Source organism: Anguilla rostrata, chromosome 4 (assembly GCF_018555375.3).
Source record: "Anguilla rostrata isolate EN2019 chromosome 4, ASM1855537v3, whole genome shotgun sequence".
Classification (NCBI taxonomy): Eukaryota; Metazoa; Chordata; class Actinopteri; order Anguilliformes; family Anguillidae; genus Anguilla; species Anguilla rostrata.
In genome coordinates, this window is record NC_057936.1 from 28,954,659 (window position 1) to 28,974,599 (window position 19,941).

The following is a 19,941-nucleotide window of genomic DNA, read 5'->3' on the forward strand; positions in this document are numbered from 1 at the left end:
TTAAGTTGTTTGATTCATTAAAAAACTGAAAATCTACATTTAAAATAAATTTTTAAAAGACCATTAAGTTGATATTCCTCATTATTTTCATTCTATTCAAGGACACAATATTAGTGTCTATTCAGGGCCTTGATGAGGGAAAACAATGTATTTTCAGAGAGTTCATTGAAGCTCGAGCTCAATGATATTATCACGAAGCTGTACAAATGTAAAATTGCCATTCCTTTGTGATTTCAGCGATGCGCACTAGAAGACTATTTTAATAGTGATTAAAATACATTTCCTACCCATCCATCATTAGGGCCTTTGCTATTCAAAGATGATTAGGATGGAAAGATCAGATGGCGTCGAGCCTTTCATGAAAACTCAACGGTTTCTCCATTTCTTGTAATCACGGGCACGCTTCTGCTATATTCTGAAGCTCAAAGGTGCTTTTGATTTGCAGAGTTCTATACTGCTGCTGATATTGTAAGATTTTATTTATTTATTTATTTATTGTATTTTTTTATTTTTTTACAAGAAAACCAGAAAGTTAAAAAACGGAAAGACTCGTCTTTCCCGTGTCTATATTTATTATCCTCAAATGCTGTTGTGAAGGCAGGGAGCCGAGTTGCTGCAAGACTGTTCTGGGCAGTTAACACAAGCCTCTTCTCTTGGATCTTACGCATTGATCCACCCCCTCCCCCGAATCTCCCTGCTTTCACAAATGAATAATGCAGAAGACAGGAAGTTGGCATTAAAGTAAAGATAATGCCACTCCTTTATTTGTCTCCCTCGGAGACCGAAGGAGGGAGAGCGGCTGCCTCTGGACCGTCAGTCGGTGAGCAGCGCGGTCATGTTAATGAGCCTGGCCCTGGGTGAGAGTTTGGGTGGGGGCGGAGCTCCGCTCTGCTGGGGCTGCCGCCGCCGCCGCTGCTGCTGCCGCCGAGCTTTGATGGAGTCACTCCACGAGTCACGCAGGGCCAGAGGCCAATCAGAATATAACAAAAACCGAAAATTAAAAGGCACTGTGACGGCTTTCGTCTCCTTCCCAGAAAGCCTCTAATTAGCGCGGGCGTGTAATTGGAGCCGCGCGCGGCCCGGCGGTGTCCCGGATCAGGACGGACGCGGTCGGAATAGCGGTTCGTTCGCGGCGAGCGCCTGGCGGCCTTGTCTGGTGTCGTCGCGAGACTAATTGTGGAGCCATTAAACGCTTGCGCCGCCACGGCCCCGTCTTTCTGTTAATCTGGCCCTTGCATTTCAAACTGCATTGAATTGGATAACGGAATCTGTGAAAGTCTACACTAACATAAGGCTGTGTGTGTCCCCCCCCCCTAATGAATGAACAAAGGCAATACAATTGTTATGGTCATTTTGATAACAATATTCACAGATGTTATTATGTTTCGGGGGGGGGGGGGGTCAGTTTGGATTGGCCCCCGTGATAAAATACCATTTGTGAGATTGATTGTGACAATCAGATGCAATGCAGCTGTGTAGCCTGGAATGTCAACATCATGCAGTGCGTCCTCTTTGCGCTTACCGGACCCGTTCTCTGAATTCAGCAGGAACTGGGCTGTTGAGCACCCTGATGTGGAAGTTTGACAGCCGTCAGTCCGCCACGTCGCCAGGGCCCTTTAGTATCCAGTGAGCAGTGCGGGATTTCAGGGCTGATCTGTCCTGAGAGGTTGTGTCAGGAGACGGACTGCAGCAAAACAAGAGCTGCGTTTATCGCCTGTGTCTTACTGCGGTTTGTGTTAAACTGCGGAACTGTACCTGTGTTTAAAGGGGCTGTGTCCTGAAAATGGAGCTTTAGGCCTGAGTTCAAGTTTGGTCAATCATTTGATGCACCCTTGACTCTTCCTTTTCATCTACGTGGGGCATGTACACTGTATGAATGACGCTCATAAAAAACTACAGATGAATTGGTTGGCTGGGCACTGGCTGAAATTTGTTGTGTGTGTTACATAACAGACAAATAAGTGTCTTTCTTTGCAGATAAACCAGTTTGATGTGGAATGAACTGTTGTTAGCTTGACTGGCAGCTAGCGAATAACGATTTGTGAGTTAGGCTATATTATAGGCTAATTGTATCACAAGTGTCGACCGTAACAAATCGACCCAAACAGCTATGATCTTGTTCATCATCAAATAGTTACGCAGGAGCTGGATTAGGCATCCTAATCAGCTACATGGCAATCAAAATGGTTTCATTGATATTCATAGAGGGCGGGACTGTCCGCTCCAAACAAGACTGTGGCGAGAAAGCGATTTCTTAAAAAAAGCTTATAAAACCATAAAATGGCAAATAAAAGTGGCACAGTTCACATTCATTTATTCATTTTTAAAACACATGAATATCTATTTTTTTTAAATAAAGTTATAGCTAAAATGAACCCCTTTCGTGTCCTTTAAGAAGTATGCTGCCTCAGTGACTGGCTGTCTTTCATGCTGACTGTTTGGACCCTCACCCATGGATGGTGTGAACTGTGCTTACGCCCAAACTGGTGATGGTTCTTTTTCATTGTTTTGCACCCCTGCAATGATTTGTCCTGGCATCCTTAATTGATTCTGTTAACGAGGGTGTAAAGAAACTTGATGAGTTGTAGATGAAAATCGGATGCCCCGGAGTTATTTTGACACCGAGATAGGTCAAGAAGGGCGCTGATGATGCCAGAGCTAATCTAAAATAGCTGAAACTGAAGTGTAAATAACTCTTGGCATTCTCACCATGATGCTTGACTCTAGTGCCATGACTAGCTTGATGTATAATGTTGTTGTTCTTGTTGGCTGGAAGAGGGTGCTTAATTCTTCCACATAATTGCACAGAAATATCAGCAGTTCACTTTATGATTGATTTCGATTAATTGGATGAGTTCTGGCTGCAGTTGCTTCTAACCATTGATGGCATTTCAAATGTAGCTTAGCTATAGTTATGCCTCTACAGCTCGGTTTTGGATTAAACAACACCCTTTTAATATGTGTGGTGAATTTGTGGATGTTAATTTGTTAATTTGCACATTGTATCCTAAACAAACTTAAAAGTCAGAAAGTGGCTTCATGACCTGTTTCTGTTTGGTATGTCACAACAAGGGTATTACATAGGATTACAAGGATAATGGGACCCTCATTTCAAAAGTATGATGCTATATTCAGATGTCGATAAGCTACAAAGTAGCTTGGCGTGACGAGAGGTTCTCATGTCAATTTCAGGAAGATGCCCGATTCACCGAATCCCCGGAGAAAGATTGCACTTTTTTTGGGAGAAACTTATTTAAAAATTTCTTCAAAGCGCGTTAAAAGGGACGACAACACCGAGGGGGAAAAAAATTAAAGACAGGAAAACAAAAGCCCGCGACCGCAGAGGAAGCCGAAGTGCAGGGCCACTGAGACGCGTTCTCCGAACGCCATCCCCGTGTTTAATTAGCGATATTAACCTTCGCTGAAGAAGGGCCGGTCGCTCTGCAGCGAGGGCCGCTCCGCGCTGTCACCGTCTTTTCTCCACCGGGGGATTTTTAATTGACTTGAGAGCCGAGGCTTCCCTCCTACTTCCCCGCCGCCGAGACTGACAACCGCCGCCGACGGTTGAGAATCATTTGTAGTGAGCGGCTAGTAAATAGCCTTTTATGAATCTGGAATCCGCATCCCCGCATCCCCGCAGCCGCGCGGGCCGCTGCAGGCGCTCGCGCTCGCACGCGCGGTTGCCGTGTGACAGCGCCGATTCGGCGCCTGACAGCATCATTAAAATTCTGATGCCTGCACGTACCGGCTCACTCCGGCTAGGTATATAAAATGACCCGTATTTTGTATTTTCTTAGTGTCGTAGACAGAAGCTAATTTATTCTCTCTTTCTTGGTCGGGCTCATATACAAACATACTATAGACATTCAACATGTAAGCTATATATGGATCTGTACGTTGGCAGTGCTGTCACACTAACAAAGGTAATCTTGAATCTAGTGACAAATATAGATTAAATATCAATATCTAAGGATGTGAGATGTATGTTCTATTTTTTCATTTTTACAAGATGTTTGTAGAGATATTAAAAATGAGGGTGTACAGTTTGGAATCCAGCATATTATCTGGTGTAATGAATATAATGTAGCTGAACTTCAAAAATGAAATACTAGTGTGGCTGCTTAGTAACTAGCATAAACCTCACATAATTCAAACATGTTCCAAATTTCTCCCCCAGGAAACACCCAGTAGCTACGGCTCATTTGAAACTCCATGTTCACAAGTACAAGGTAGGCTATGATATCTGAAAAATAATAGTTCTTAAGGAAAAATAACTATGAAGACAAACGTGCTTTTACAGAAGATATTCATTCTGACTGTTGTGCTGAATAATTGATTTAATATCACTGAATATGAATAGAAACCAGAACACAGAAAAGAAGGACGCATCATAATGTAGGCCTAAGTGTTGGTGCATCCCACCCTGGAAATACTGTATTTATTGTGGCTTCAATGTTGTTTTTTCCACAGTTCTGATATGTAAACTGTACAAAATAATGCACCACTCCATTCTCTTGTAATCTAATGCTAAATCATTAAATGCAGACTTGTGATTGCTTGCCCCCCCATTGCTTGCGTCCCCTTTTCTGCTTTGTGAAATTGATTATCCTGCATTGCTTTTGAAAAACACCTTTCCACAGAAGATGGCTTGCATAATAGCAAAGCGATTGGTGTCGTTTGATTTGTCAGATCAAGGTGTACTCTCGAACACGCTTCTCGTTTCATGAACCCGTGGGAAGGGAAATACTTGCGTGAAGGTATTCTTATTCCGATGAATGGTGTTTAGACGCATTGCTGCGAGACAGTGTTTTCTTCCCCCACAGTACAGCATTAAACCGTTTCAGGCTTGAGCTGGAGTCACCATTTGCATTATTTATTGCGCTTCAGACATGCGGTAGCGCTTGCGTTCACCTGATCCGCAAGGCGCTGAGGTCACGTCCCACTAACGCTATTGGAGTGGAGTCGGCGGTCTCAGCTCGGTCGTAACGCGAGCCCGCCCTGCGATCGCGTGCAGGGTGCGCGCCCGCCGGCGAGACCATCATAGGGAGCGGAGCTCTCCGTGCGTCGCCACGGTCACGCCCAGACGCCCGCGGACGCGAGAGCGCCGGAGCTAGCGCCGCGCTAGCCGAGACGTAGCCGTGTTTTCCCCCGGCTCAGAACCGCTTCTTTCTGCGTTTTGACAGGGTCGCCATTGACTGAGCTCCCGTCGCCATGGACGCCCAACCGCAAGGCCAGCAGGCTGCCGTTCCCATGTTCCAGCCGCAGGTATGTGCCCAGGCCCGCCGAATTCGCGTCTTCCTACCGTCTGAACGGCGGGGGGGCAGGGGGCGTCAACGTCAGCAAGAAATTGCTGCTGCCGCAATGTTTTTAACGCTCAGAATGGAGCCTCCCTTCCGTCCCCCCTTCCTCGACCCTCCAAGCTATTCCACTTCCTGCGTTCAGCTGTTCCGCCTCTCTCTCCTACCTCTCCTGCCCTGACAGTTCTCTCCATCAATCCACCCACGGGGACTGTCTGCGGGCGCCGGATGAACGCAGCGCCGTATAGGTTGCGTTTTCCCCTATTTTCCATATAGTTCCTCCCAGCTGTGGAGCAAGAGGTGATAATTGGATTCAGCACTTGGGAGAGCTGCTCCTGATGCTGTATCCTGTGTTTTCTGTTCAGGTTTTGTTCACCTGTAGTGCGAGGAAGAGGGGAGTGGGGGGGGGGTGGGGGGGGGGTGTGGAAAGCTAGAAGCGAAGCCTCTGTCAGATGAGTTATGAATTCACAGCATCTTTTTGCATTTTGCAGTTTATTCAAAGCGTGTTCTCTGAGCTTGATTCTCAACACTACCCGATTATACTGATGCATGATTACCTTGTAATGGGCTTAGCAGCAGGAGAGGAAAAATGTGCCACACTGAATCTCAGCAGATGAAAATTGCACTGTTTTCCAAATGTTTTCTATTTTTTGTTTCTTCTAATATCCCCTCCTGGTTGGAGAGTGAGAATTTGTGGATTGTTTAGCTATGTGACTATTTCAGGGGAGAAAAACAACAACAAATCTATCCATCCCTCCATTATCTATGCCCGCCAATCTGTCGCAGGGCACGCACACCATTCACTCACCGTTCACTCACACACTCCACACAGAAAGGCCCGGGCTGTCTATCTACATAAAAAAGTAAGGAGACAGTAGATTGTTTAGCTTGTTTTTTGGTGAATTTGTCGACATTGTATACTATCTAGCGTATGTTCAGCTACACTTCTGTGTAATTAAATCTAGAATGCAGGGCCAGTGAAGTTGGTAAGAAATCTACCTCAAAGTGAATTTATGCTTTCTATGCTCTAGGCCAGGGGTGCCCAATCCTGTTCCTGGTGATCTACCGTCCTGTAGGTTTTCATTTCACCCCTTATTTGGCATACCTGATTCTACTAATTAGCAGCTCAGTGAGATCTCTAGCTGTTGAATGAGGTGTGTTTTGTTTGGGTTGGAGTGAAAACCTTCAGGATGGTAGATCTCCTGAAACAGGATTGAGCACCCCTGCTCTAAACTATATATACTTGCATACCTATTATGGATAACTATTAAATGGTTCACATGTTAGCAAATCAGATGTTCTGGCAGAGAAATAACATAGATCTGTGTTTATTTGATTAGTGTTAGTTTAGGTGTACATAATATTGAACTTGTTATTAAAGTGAGGAGGATTTTCTTGTGCACTAGATATTACACAACACGTTTAAGGCAGTCAGAATTGAGTTTTCATCCATGCTGTGCTATATATATATAGAAACATATATGTGTGTGTGTGTGTGTGTGTGTGTATACGTGCGCATACATTCACAGATACTCTCACACTTACAGATTTCAAGCATGATATGCAAATAATCCTGTGAGCGTTTGCTAATGTAATATAACCCATACAGTATTACAGTAAAAGTCTGTCAGTCCGAGAGCCTCCAATTTACAGTTTAATCATTTAACAGATGCTTTTGGCTACAGTGACTTGCTGTAGTGCATCTCACATGGTAAGCAAACACCACAAGCGCTAACAAAGCTAAAATCATATAAGTGCCACCATGTGGTGCATACCTGAAGGCTTTCTCGAAAAGCTGTAGTCTGAAAAGGTGCGTTTTTTTAGACATTTGTGGAAGACAGCCGGCGAATCCGATTGGTCGATGAAGTCCGTTCCGCCATCCGGGGGCGAGGGCAGGGCTCTGGGGGCGCGTGGAGCCGCTGCCGGGCGCTTGAGGAGATCGGACAGCCCGCCGGCTTAATGGAGACGTCTGGTTGGAAGTGTATAGTGTAGCTATCATCCAAAGATAGGAAGGGGCTGGACAATTCGCAGCTTTGTATACCCGGGTGCAAACTTTGAAGCCTCGATGCGATTGTCAGACTAAAGCTTGCTAACTCGTGTCTCGTCTTTAGGCTTCATACAGTAAACAAGCTCCACGGTACACTAGTTAAACAGTTACTCGTTGGCCAGCACCATGAGGTGTCTAAGGTCACGTTTGCCCCCCCCAAAATAATTGGTATGCTCTGTGAGATGAGTTGCAACTATTGGTGGAAGGCAATCCCTTGTTCTGAAGTTTGGGATTAGATTCTGGGCTTAAGGAGTTGCATGGTTCTCATGCTTGTGTGTTTTTTTTTTTTGCTAAACATAGATTGCTCTCAAAAGCCAAGATAATAGATAAAGTACAGGCTTATGAGATCCAAGGCACTCTTTTGCATTAACGTACCTTTATTAGAATGACATTCCTGTGCGCACAATAAAATCTACAGATCACCGAGACACTTCAGCATCTTAGAACCTTTGTCAGGGTGTGATCTGATTAGCAGAAAACAGGCTGCCTTGGAACTTTTTCTTTTTGATTTATCTTTTTTTGCCCCCCCCCCTTCTTCATTTTCTCTATTATTCTAATTAGAAGCTCTCCAATGTGTTGTTTTTCTGAAGTTCAGACTTCCTGGAACAAAAGTGAATCTGCATTATTAAATAGCAGTGTTTCAGGAACATTACCCACACCTCATAGGAACGTGTTTGTGTTTTAGCTTTGGCTAGGTTGCGTAGTATCTTTTCTCATGCTCCAGTTGGAGTTGAAATGTATGTGTGTATGCATGTACAGTATATGGGAGATCATATGATCCAGAATGCATTATAACATCATAATGGAGACACAGCTTCACACCTTTTCTCGTGTTGTACACTAGATTTGTATTGAAAACATTGACATTTTTTAAAGAGAACAGCACTGTTTCCATTCTATATATTTAGGGACCTGTGTATGTATCCTGTAGATTACAAAAATTCTATTTTCTGCTAAATTCATTTTTGAGATTAATTGTGATCCTTTCTGACATGAATGGATTTTGAAAATTTTTCTTGGGATCAGCCTTGCAAATTCTCAAATTCAGAATGGAATCAGAACAGAACGGCATTGGAGTGCAGAAACCACCATTTCATTTATAAGTGGCATTCTGCAATCTCCTGCATCCAACCAACCAGGGTTCAATGTCCACATATGCCACTGAACATTATCTTAGGAGAGATGCATTTGTGAACGCACATTAAAGTTAGCTGATTAGTTAGATGATAGTCATCACTAAAGCATGTGTTTGTGCTACCATTTAAATGCCTTTAATTTAGCTTTCTCTGCTATTTGTGACGTAAAACACTGAGCCCATTTAGCTTGTGTGTGGGAATAGGAGTGTCCTGTGTATTGAGTGGGTATTGCACGGAGCCCGGTTCATCTTTGTGGAAAGAGAAGGAACGGATCCCCTGCCCGCTCTGCTGTAACACTGCCGTGCCCAGCGTGCTCTCACACCATCCCTGCTTGTTGTCCTTTCCTTGTCAGCCGCTGGCTGTGTTGTGCTATCGCATCACACCTAATCCTCCGCGCTGTCTTCGGTCCGTGCCCTGCCTCCCGTCTTGTCCCTGTCACCCCGCCCGCGCTCCTCGCGTTTCCGTCTGCGAGCGGGCCATCGGTGCCCCGGCCTGTCCTTGCCTGTCCCTGCCTGCCAGCCTGCCCTTGACACGCTGTCCCTCCCAGCCATTCCCAGGATCCTTTGCGCAGAACTCGCCGCGGCTCTCCCGTAAAGGCACCTCGACAAAGAAAGTGTCGTCATGGGAATCCGAATCCCGTTGGATGTTTCCAAAAATTCTATTTTCTGCTAAATTCATTTTTGAGATTAATTGTGATCCTTTCTGACATGAATGGATTTTGAAAATTTTTCTTGGGATCAGCCTTGCAAATTCTCAAATTCAGAATGGAATCAGAACAGAACGGCATTGGAGTGCAGAAACCACCATTTCATTTATAAGTGGCATTCTGCAATCTCCTGCATCCAACCAACCAGGGTTCAATGTCCACATATGCCACTGAACATTATCTTAGGAGAGATGCATTTGTGAACGCACATTAAAGTTAGCTGATTAGTTAGATGATAGTCATCACTAAAGCATGTGTTTGTGCTACCATTTAAATGCCTTTAATTTAGCTTTCTCTGCTATTTGTGACTCTCCCGTAAAGGCACCTCGACAAAGAAAGTGTCGTCATGGGAATCCGAATCCCGTTGGATGTTTCCAAAAATTCTATTGTTTCCCCACCAGTGTTGCCCGACGTCTCTGCTGCATGCCGGCCCTTCTCTCCAATTTCTCAGCCGTTATTTATTTTTTATGTTCACTGCAATAAACAGTTCTGTCTCGGAAGCAAATATTCTTAGCTACACCCCCTTCTGTGCCCTTCCCCGGTCCATCCACTCCCCACCAACACCTCCCCCCCCCCCCCACCCTTAAATGTTTTTTTTCTCAGTGTCGGTTAGGTCAGGCTTTCCTCTGTGCTCCACCTGTCCGCTCCCGAGCGCTGTTTCTGTGCTTCTCTCCTGCAGAGACGGACAGGGCCGGTGTGTTTTGCTCAAGCTGCAGTCTGTACAAACCCGCGTTGCGTTGGCGAGCGACCCCGGCGGTTGTTAAGGATGCGCCGCGGCGACGCTCCCCGCGTCAGCTCTCCACTCTGAGCGGCCTGACAGGACAAAGCCGCGGATGAGACGGGCTGTCAGTCAGCCGCGCTGCCCTTTGAAGGGAGGCCACGGGGCGAGGAGGTGCCGCAAATGGGCTGTGAAGTTTACATACACTGCCCACTGTTAAACAGATTACCTCTAATGAAGTGTCTAATGCTCAGGCCGCGTCCGCCTAATCCTCGCTGGCAGCTCGCCCCTCGGCTGCCAAAAAAGCCGCCGCCCTCCGGCCCTCTCCCGCCACCGAGGCGGCCCGGCGCGGGGAGGCGCCCGCCGCTAACAAAGCCAGACAGTGTGCGATCTGACATGCAAATGTAGGTCATTGCATATGTAAATGTGCGATTACAAACCTGCGTGCCAGAACGCATTAGCCAGACTCTGCTCCCAGCATGCGGTTGTCACGGCGCTTTAGAGGCTCGCGCTAACGTTTGTCAACGCGCCGTTCCGGCGAGCGAACGCAATTCCCCCCGCCCCCCCCGATTCGGCGGAGGGTCCCCGTTCGAAACCGCGCGACGCGACCGCGGTGACCTCCGCGCCCGTCCCGGGGGCTCCCCCTTCTGTCGCCGCGACCGCCGCGGTAAGGAGGAGCCCCGAACGCGACGGTGTCGATGACGAGAGCGGGGCGAGAGTGATTAGCGACTGCATCAAACGAACGTCAGATTCGTGTCAGAGGACACCTTAATGTCAGGCCGCAGTAGCAATATGGCATGGAAATGAAAAAGCCTTCAATCAAGTTCCGTATCACACAACACCTGCTAAGTGGAGCAAATGCATTAAGCTAATTATCATATTTGAAAATCAAGGGGGATTAGCTGTTAAAAAGAAACGTTTCCGAGCAGCGATACGATCAGTCCTCGCCGGGTTGGGAATACGGAATCATCCATTTTGATGCCTCAGCAACGCAGCAACGCCCTTTGCTGTGGCGTGTTAAACGAATGCTACGGTTCTTTTTATCACTTTTTTTTTGCACCTGTCAAGTTGAAAACAATGGAAAACTTAAATCGTCTGCCCCCTGATCTTCACCCCTCCACCTCCTTCAACACCTAAATTACATTTATTGGCTTCCCAAACGACACCATCCAGGATGTACTCTGCACCCCTTGACTCTTCTTGGATATAACACGCTGTCATTCTCAGTGCGTTACCTCACCGTGTTCACCCTTTTTCAGGCCTGTATATCTGCACAGAGATAGGAAGGTCCTGTACGTGCGCTAGGTTGCAGCAGTTCCCAGATGCGGGCCCTTGGATGCCGTGGCATTGCGTAAGGGCCCTGGGGCAAAGTGATTCGGTTTGGGACCAGAGCTGAGCCCGTGTGGATTTCACACTGCTTTTGTTTTATCGTGACTCCCGCGCAACTATACAGATCCAGCACTGTTTTCAGGTTTTGCACGGCTGTTGTTTTTCCTAATTTTCTTTCAAAGCTACACTTCTTCTGACGGTGTGCCCCAGTAACCGCTGACATGTGGCATGTCTCATACCGTTTGTTGCCGAGGTTTTGTGCGATTTTCATTTTAAATGTGAGGTGCCAGATTGTCATTTGATTCCTTTGGAAAGTTGTGGGGGGGAGGAGGAGATTGTGACTGACCGGTCCTACATAAGTAGTGATGTTGTTCTTTTGATTTGCTTCAATGGAAATAATGGGAATGGAAAATGGTTCTTAAAGCATTTCTGTTCACTTTGCACCATTAATGATGATTTCACCAGGAACCATCTGAACGTCACCCTCTGACATATTGTCCATATACCCGTGAGGGAAGCGCTCTGTGTTTGAAAACAAGATTGATGATAGCATTCTTAATGTGTTTTATGAACTGTGTCTTTGTATTGCAGAAGCCTCTACAGCCGGATATGGAGTACAATATCTTAGCCAACTTTGCAATTGAGAAGAAGATTGGGAGAGGACAATTTAGCGAGGTCTACCGGGCCAGGTACTTGCTAGACAACACGTCAGTAGCTTTGAAGAAAATTCAGGTAAGAGAAAAGGCAAACCAACTGTGCATTTTCCTAGTAGATTCTGTGGTGCCAAATGTAATTATTATACTGCGTGTATAGTTTTAATATCACAATTATTGCCAGTTTAACTGATGAATAACTTGGGCTTTAGTGCTTCATGGAATTGATTATTATATTTAGTATTAAGGCTTCAGAGAGGTACATAATGGGATTTTAAAACCATTTCCCTTTTAAAAAAATATTTTAAATTGGCTATATGCATTTGTCTTTAGTTTTTGTCAAGTAGATTACTTTGCCATTGTACGTCCAGAAGTATTTAGATTTTTTATATTGAGAAAAGAACAACTGTTCGAAGCATGAATCATTATTTATGCTGACTGAGACCAAATGACAAGAGAGAAGAGGAAAAAAGTGAAATGTTCAATGAGTACTTGTACATATTGCATATTGTATGTAAGTTCATCATTAACTATGCCAGTACTGACAGATTAGGAATAACCTACATCAGTAGCCAGGCATGTGTGTACGTGGAAATCTAGAACGAAGGAATGTAACTTTCCAGCAATTACTGTTTGGCAGTGTAGAACCTCACCAGGAAATGTCATTTGATCAAACTGGACTGTTTTAATGGAAAGAAGCAACAAAGAGTATTGCTTCTGACAGAATTCTCTTTACCAGGAAAGAAGTTCTGTTTTTAGCATCATCCTTAATTAGCAGTTGCCTGTGTTAAATTATTCTAAGGTTTCCACTCTTTCTCCTAATTTCTTACATGCATTTCTTGCTGTTTTTACCTCTCCAAACAGAAGCTTAATTCTACATCCTAACATAACATGCTTTTTGACTGTTTATAAAATACATACACCAGATGCACCAAACATGCTGGTTTTGAGTTTAAAACGCTGCCTCTCCCTGTGCCCTAATGATAATGTTGACATAACTTTGAAATGACATTAAAGTACAGTAGCATGTGACGTGCATTACAACTTTCTTCCATTTCTGTGTCTACTGTGCATTCTGTTGCCCTGTAAGCTCTGTGTTACGAAGACAGTTGTAATTCAAATGTACTAAATATTCAAAAGCAAGTGGATATGGCCAACCCCTGTACTCAGGGTGCATTATAGAGATAAAGAATTCAATTACTTGGGTCGTATGCTTCCATTGTAACAACTGCTCATAAATGTGAAAGCTATTACTTATTTTACATCAGACGTGCAATTTTAGTTTGCATGCGTTATACTCTGCTCAACCTTATCTTCACCCCTGAAAGAGTTGTGCGAAAGAGGAATGCCAAGGACTTTTCTGTGCAGCGATTTGAAAACCATTGCGCACATTCCAGATTTCTCTCCGTCAGTTGACGTTTTTACTCAGACTGCGATTCCAAAGGCAAAAAGCTGACAATCAAATGCCAAATTTGCTCAACTGGTTTCAGACTGGAAGCTAGCACATCTCCCTTTATGAAGAAGCTCTGTTTGGTCTTTTCTATCATTAAAGTGTGATAGTTTTACTTTGTAATTATGATAGAGTATGATAATCATTTTTACCTGTATTTGAACTTTGTAGGAGCACACCAGCAGAAACTCGTATAATTTGCCACTTATTTTTATGATGACTTTAATAATGTTTTAAAACTGGTTTATTCCTGAAACAGACTCTCTCTGTCACTGTCCTATCATCTGAAGTGTAGGAGTTGCTGGGTTTTATCATCATCTGAATGATGTAAATACATTTGATCTTGGGTTATAAAGTGTTACCATCTATGTACAAGGTAAACTTGTACTACAGAAAGCCAGGTAACCTATTTGTCATTTTTGTAAAAAATTATGTAACATTCCACTTCGACTCCTAAATCGGTTGCCACAATATGTTCTGGGAAGTTTATTTATAAAGTTTTACTGTAAATTACCGAAGTCACTGTAACTGTAACATGCTTTAAATGTTACATTATTACCATGCCTTATGGAAATATGTATTGTTGTTCATTTCCAAATGTATTACTGCATATACATTAATAACCATGTGACTGATCAGTTCTTTATGACACTCGGGGAGTTGCACGGTTATTAATGTTACACTGTTGCCATTTCTTACGGAAATATGCATTGCTGTTCAAACCCAACTGGACTAAGTACATTAATAAGCATGTAACTGACTGCAGTGTCCCGGCGAATTGATCTGTAACATATTATTTTTTACATATCATTATGGGTACATTTAAAGATTATGAGCCAGGAACCGTGAGTAAAGGATCATGAAGAGTATTTTCATGTCACGATGCAAAGTGAAGAAGAGCTTCAGAATATTAACACCCTGACCCAGCGGGGGTTCTGGGTTTCGGTTTTCAGAGGCTTACTGAGTGCAAAACTCTTGTTTTGTTTCCTTGTTTTACTCTCATTTCCACACACTCTGTGGATAAGGCGCACCAAGTGCATTATGGGTTTATGGAACGGACAGGGGATAGTTTGTCATTGTAAAATAATCATACATAGTTTGACAGTGTGAAGCTTAAGGTGGAACTTCTCTGTTAGATTATTGAAGCGTTCCACTGTGCTGTGGGAGAGGAAGTCGGTGTCTACGGAAATGTCTCGACAAAGATACCACACTGAGTCAGTGCGTCTGGCACAAGGCCCTGGCCAATCTGTGAAGAGGTACAGGGCACGAGCAGTCATGTGGAGGATTACTGAGGCCTCCCATTGATGCCTGTTTTTCCCCTCACACATTGTACCTTTCCTTGGACTTACACTGCAGCATGGCCTGCGGAACAGTACCATTTGAGTACCGTTGGGGTCTTACATTACACTACAGGCTTTCAGCAGACGCTCTTATCCAGAGCCACTTACACAAACTTTACATTGCATCCATTTATACAGAAGGTTAAGTACCTTGCTCAAAGGTACAATCCTACCTGGCACTCGAACATGCAACCTTTTGGTTACAATACTATTTCCGTACCCATTATGCTACACTGCCATATGATGCATTTTTGTGTTTTACTGATTGATGGTTCAATTAAATAATTTCAATAATTAGACTGGTATTGATATTGCAATCATATTTTGAATGAGGATGTATCAAGTACGGTAATTAGCGAAGTGAAAGTTTCCAAACTACAAGTTTTGTTTAGGAGTTCATAATCACGCACCATGTGTGAAAGAACATTTTTTTAGAATTAGAATGTCAAGAAATTGACGTCCGCATATTTCATATGGAACGATTTGGCTAAGCCGGTTCCTCTCCGTTAATGCGGTGCTGTGCAGTCAGAATTTGAAGCGAAGCGAGATGAACGTTATTGAAGTGTTGGGTAAATAAGGCAGCCAAGTTAAAGCGCGTCTCGCTGAAGTCTGGAGATCATCGGTCAATTTGATTGACATTTCAACTCAAATCTTTAAACTTCACCAGTTTTCATATGAATTATACATCCCATGAGAGCGCAGATCTTCTTTACGCCATCCAGGACTGATTGGCAGATGCAGCTTCAGTGGTGTGCACTCGGTAGCTATCCAATCTGCAGCAGCAGTTATAATATCGTAGTTCGACTCCTGGGCTAAGAAAAGGGCTGTATTTTGCTTTCAGCTTCAGTTTTCTTCATACGAGTGTTCATCCTTCAAGCTTGATGACATGCTTTGATGGTAAATTTGCAGTAATGATGAACAAAGTGCCTTTCTTTAAGAAACAAGTAAGTTAAAAAGCAACAAAAGATGAAAGGTTTGTTTTAAAATACAGGCATTTAGCTACGGAGCTAAAATGGCTCACTGGACCATTTCCATTTTTAAAACATGAGATGTTAATGTGAAATAGGGTTCATCGGAGGTTCATTGTGCTTAAATGCTATTAAAATAACACTATGATCATTTAAAAAAAACATGTTAATATTGACGACCCTAAAATATATGGAATCTCTGTCCTGTTTAGTTCACCATTCTCTGTTGCCAGTTTGTGAAGATAACATGTTGAGGAGCTCAGCTTTATAGCTTATTTTGTGTTTTAACCAACCACATCCACCTCATAACATCTTCGGAACCAATTATTCTGTTACCTTTTAGTCCTTTTTCATTTATTTCATTGAAATCAATTTATTGTACACTGAACAATATGTATTCCTCCTAATTCCTTAATTTTCGGAAGCACGGCACAGTGCTTATGGTGGCTCACATTGAGATGTTGAATCCGTCCGTCAGATTATAAGAACAGTGGGGATTGTAGTGTTCTCCTGGTTGAGAGAGGCGATGGGGGTGGGGGGGGGGTGCTGAGAGCTGTGACTTGCAGAAAGACAGGGTGAGAAGGGGGCACAATGCACTCTCCTGCCCCGCCAAGGTGTACTGCTCAACCCCCCAGCCCCCCCACCACCAGCACCACCCTCCTCGCTCACGACAACGCCTTGGATGCAGCCGCTGTGTTCTGAAATGCCATAACACCGCTCCTCCTTTGATCTCTTGACAGATATTCGACTTGATGGATGCCAAAGCTCGGCAAGATTGCATCAAAGAGATAGATCTCCTTAAGGTAAAAAAGCAGAGGATTGAAAAAGCGGCATCATGTGTTGTATTATGCTTTCTAAAGGTGCCTCAGCAGAGACCTAATACCAGAGAAAAACAATTGATCTGTACCAGACGAACTGTTTCTTGTGAGGCGAGTGCAGATCACTAGCTTCTATGTGTCATTCCTTCAGGCTGAAATTGACTCTTTTTTTAATGCCAAAAACTATAGTTTTTATCTGTCTCGGTAATATTTAGAAGGGGGGCGCAGTGCATCGCAGTAAAAATTTAGCAGGCTCCCTCATGTACCTTTTGATGGTTTTTTTTCCTCCCTCCTCTTTTTTTTGTTATAAATCAACCGTTTTCATTTATCAAACTGCCTTAAACAGGCGCGCAGGCTTGCAAATGCTAACTAACAAAATTAGTGACAGGTTCAATAAATCACAGCGCCTGCTTGATCAGAGGTTTCCTTTCTGCGCAGTCTCACCGTCTTCATCAGATGCATTTCTGTTCCCGGGTACAAAGCCTGCTCGGATTGTCATGTTAATTGCTTTGACCCAGATCACTGTTCAGCTGCTCCTGCACCCTTGATTCTCCAGCCTTTGCCTCCGCCAATAAAAATCAGACTTTAGTTCCCACCACAGCATCCCCTCTGAGAGCAGCTAATTGGTGTGTGTGTGTGTGTGTGTGTGCGTGCGTGCATGTGTATGTGCGTGCATTCGTATGTATGTGTGTGTGTGTGTGCGTGTGTGTGCGTTCACACGTTCATGCGTGTGTGTGTGTGTGTGTGTGCATGCATTGTTTCTGGACAGCTGCACACCGGAAGGGGAGGATTGGGAGGCTCTGGGGACTCCCCTCCCCTCCTGTCCTGGAGCAGGTCACTGCGTGGGTGGGTGTGCTGTCACACACGCCTTAGCAACACTTAGCCAGTCGGGCTACGCTCCCAACAATGAGGTGCGCGTCCTCATCGGGGTCAGGAGGCTGATGCGCCAGTCAGTGTCACTGCAGACCCCCCCCCCCCCTCCTCTCTGTCTCTTAAACAATGACTTGTACTTGACTGCTAATGAATTTGGTCATTGCACCAGCCCACCTCAAGCAGCTAACAAGCTACTGTGGGGAAGTGGAAGCTTGTGTTCTACTTCAGTGGACATGGCGAAAAACCAAACCACCTTAAATCAAAATAATGAGAGGCGCAGACATGGTACAGTCCCATCAAAGTTCATGGGTCTCCCTGTGTTCATTTGCTTTATAGTGTGCCATTGTTTTCTGCGGGGACAAATTATATCAAAGGATTCACCCCCCCCCCCAGTTTTGGCTATATTTTTTGGAGCATTAACATTGATGTCTCTTTAAAATGTGGAGCTGCTGCCTTAACTAATCTTCCTTTTTGAGGCAAGCAAGCATTTCTGTTCTTTTTCTCAACACATTGTTGAGAACCGTGAATGTGACTACCAGTGTATGAATGCAGCCATTAGTGTGTGCTCCTTAACCAGTATCATGAGACTGCGGTTCCACAGCCTGGTGCCTCCATGAAATTCATGTAGTATCCCAACGGGACTATCCCAACAGACCAGGGGCAGGAAGAAATGTTCGGTCTGAGCTTAATTTAACTCAAGTGCACTGCTGTGTGCAGTTTTGGTGTATTACTGTATTACACCACGAATGTGATGAAAAAATATGGAGGCATATTTGGTGGTTTCATTTTAGGTGATCATTTCACATTATTTTGGTCAGGGAAATTTGGCTTTGCATGGCATGTTGAAGATTGAAATCATGATCCGAACATTTGGTAAATTCATGGTAGAATGTTTGGCTTTGCTAGCCATGTCAGGCTAAGCCCTATAAGTCTTTTTAATAGTGCCTAAAACAAGCCACACCCAATGGTCAAGGTCTGGCTCTTTCCCCATGGCTCTGACGTGGGCATTTCTCTGGTCCTTTGGTGTACAGTTTTGTGTTTGCTTTGCTGGATGCCGTAACTCCTCGACCAGCCAACAGGGGAAAAAGTTAACTTTTTACAACAGCTCTGCTTTCATTACACAGCCACGCAGATCTGCCACAGGAAAAGCTAATTTCACACCTGTTTATTACTAAACCACTCTTGGCATTTGCATTCCATCAGTTAACAAATAATCTGCATTTTTGTGTTATGTGTGGAATTTTGAATGTGCGTCTCCAAAATATTCTGCGCAAAAGGCATTCGATTTATGTTGCGTTGGTGTAAAAAGCAATTACACTATGTTTCCATACAAAAGTTCCTGTACTGATTTTCACTCAAGTGTTAAGAGAGGTTTGTTGACCAATATGTTAATATTTGAACAGTCGAGAATACTTCCTGTATTGTTTTTGCAGCAATTGAACCACCCCAATGTAATTAAATACCATGCGTCCTTCATTGAAGAGAATGAACTAAATATAGTTCTGGAGCTTGCCGATGCCGGGGACCTGTCAAGGATGATTAAGGTAGGAGGTTCAGTTTTATTCCAATAATGTCAGATCTTTATCCCCCCTCATTACACTCTGAGTAATCTGTTGGTTCATCCAGATTCTATCTAGACCTCTGCCTAAGAGCACAACTATTTAATATACCATAGCCTGACTGACTAAATTGTAATTTACAATGTGATTTATGAACCATAGAATTTTTCAGCCTTGGCACTATTTAGAGACCATCATTACAGAAAGTGATAGGTAGGACTAGAATGATCATCATACAAAAGCTGATTTCATCTTTTAAACCTAATCTCTGACTAGTGTTTTCATTCTCCTGGTTCATGACTGATTTCAGGCTTAACTAGTTTTACAGAGATTATTCATTGTTTCGGGGTTTGCAACATTACTAGGTAGATTTTCAATATTCTGTGGTATGGTAAAACTTCTAGAAAATGGTAGATTAATTCTGAAAACAATATTCTATACTTATTTAATCTTTTTATCCTGTGGAATTTTACCCCTTGGGTTAACAAAGTAGCATTTAGCATAATGCTCACCAGTACAGCGTGATACATATTAAGGTTGTCTTTTCTTAGGAATTTTCATGCATGCCTACATACTGCCTCCAGCAATCTAACAGCTAAAACTGTAATCAGATTTGATTAAATATTGACAAAGATTGAAGTATACCTGGTGTAGGTCTTACAGCTTGTGTGCGCACATCTATGTCTCTTTATAAAAATGTATATTTTTTAAATTGATGTGAACTGCTCTGTTAAAATTCACATTCTATTGAGACCACGACTGCACAGGGTAAAAAAAAAATCTAATACATGCAGTATATATGCAGTGCATACTTTTCCTGAAGCTTTTACATTTCAACACTGGCCCTGGATATACGGCACATACGCATTCATTTAAAGTCTGAAGCAACGGAAGAAGATAACATTCACACTAATGGTGCCTGGCAAAGAAAAGCTGTCCAGCATGTCATCCTCTGTAATATTTTAGTCTGGCTGATGTGTGTACATCACTAATGAGAAATCAGTGGGAATTAGTCTTTCAAGCTGGAGCCCTCATAACAAACAGCAG

At 43.7% G+C, this 19,941-nt stretch overlaps 1 protein-coding gene across 6 annotated transcripts in view; it reads left to right on the forward strand.

Annotated features, from left to right (window-relative positions):
- The window catches only part of nek7 (NIMA-related kinase 7), a 68,108-nt gene that overhangs the window by 15,268 nt on the left and 32,899 nt on the right, over window positions 1-19,941 (forward strand). For 3 of the 6 annotated variants that reach the window (XM_064332056.1, XM_064332053.1, XM_064332055.1), the window contains 5 exons: window positions 4,178-4,229; window positions 5,184-5,265; window positions 11,825-11,965; window positions 16,385-16,447; window positions 18,769-18,879. In XM_064332056.1, coding sequence (XP_064188126.1) covers window positions 5,212-5,265; window positions 11,825-11,965; window positions 16,385-16,447; window positions 18,769-18,879 — 369 coding nt within the window. In that variant the 5' untranslated portion in view covers window positions 4,178-4,229; window positions 5,184-5,211. The remainder of the gene's footprint in view (window positions 1-4,177; window positions 4,230-5,183; window positions 5,266-11,824; window positions 11,966-16,384; window positions 16,448-18,768; window positions 18,880-19,941) is intronic. The other 3 variants (XM_064332054.1, XM_064332057.1, XM_064332058.1) reach the window with 2 other exon arrangements.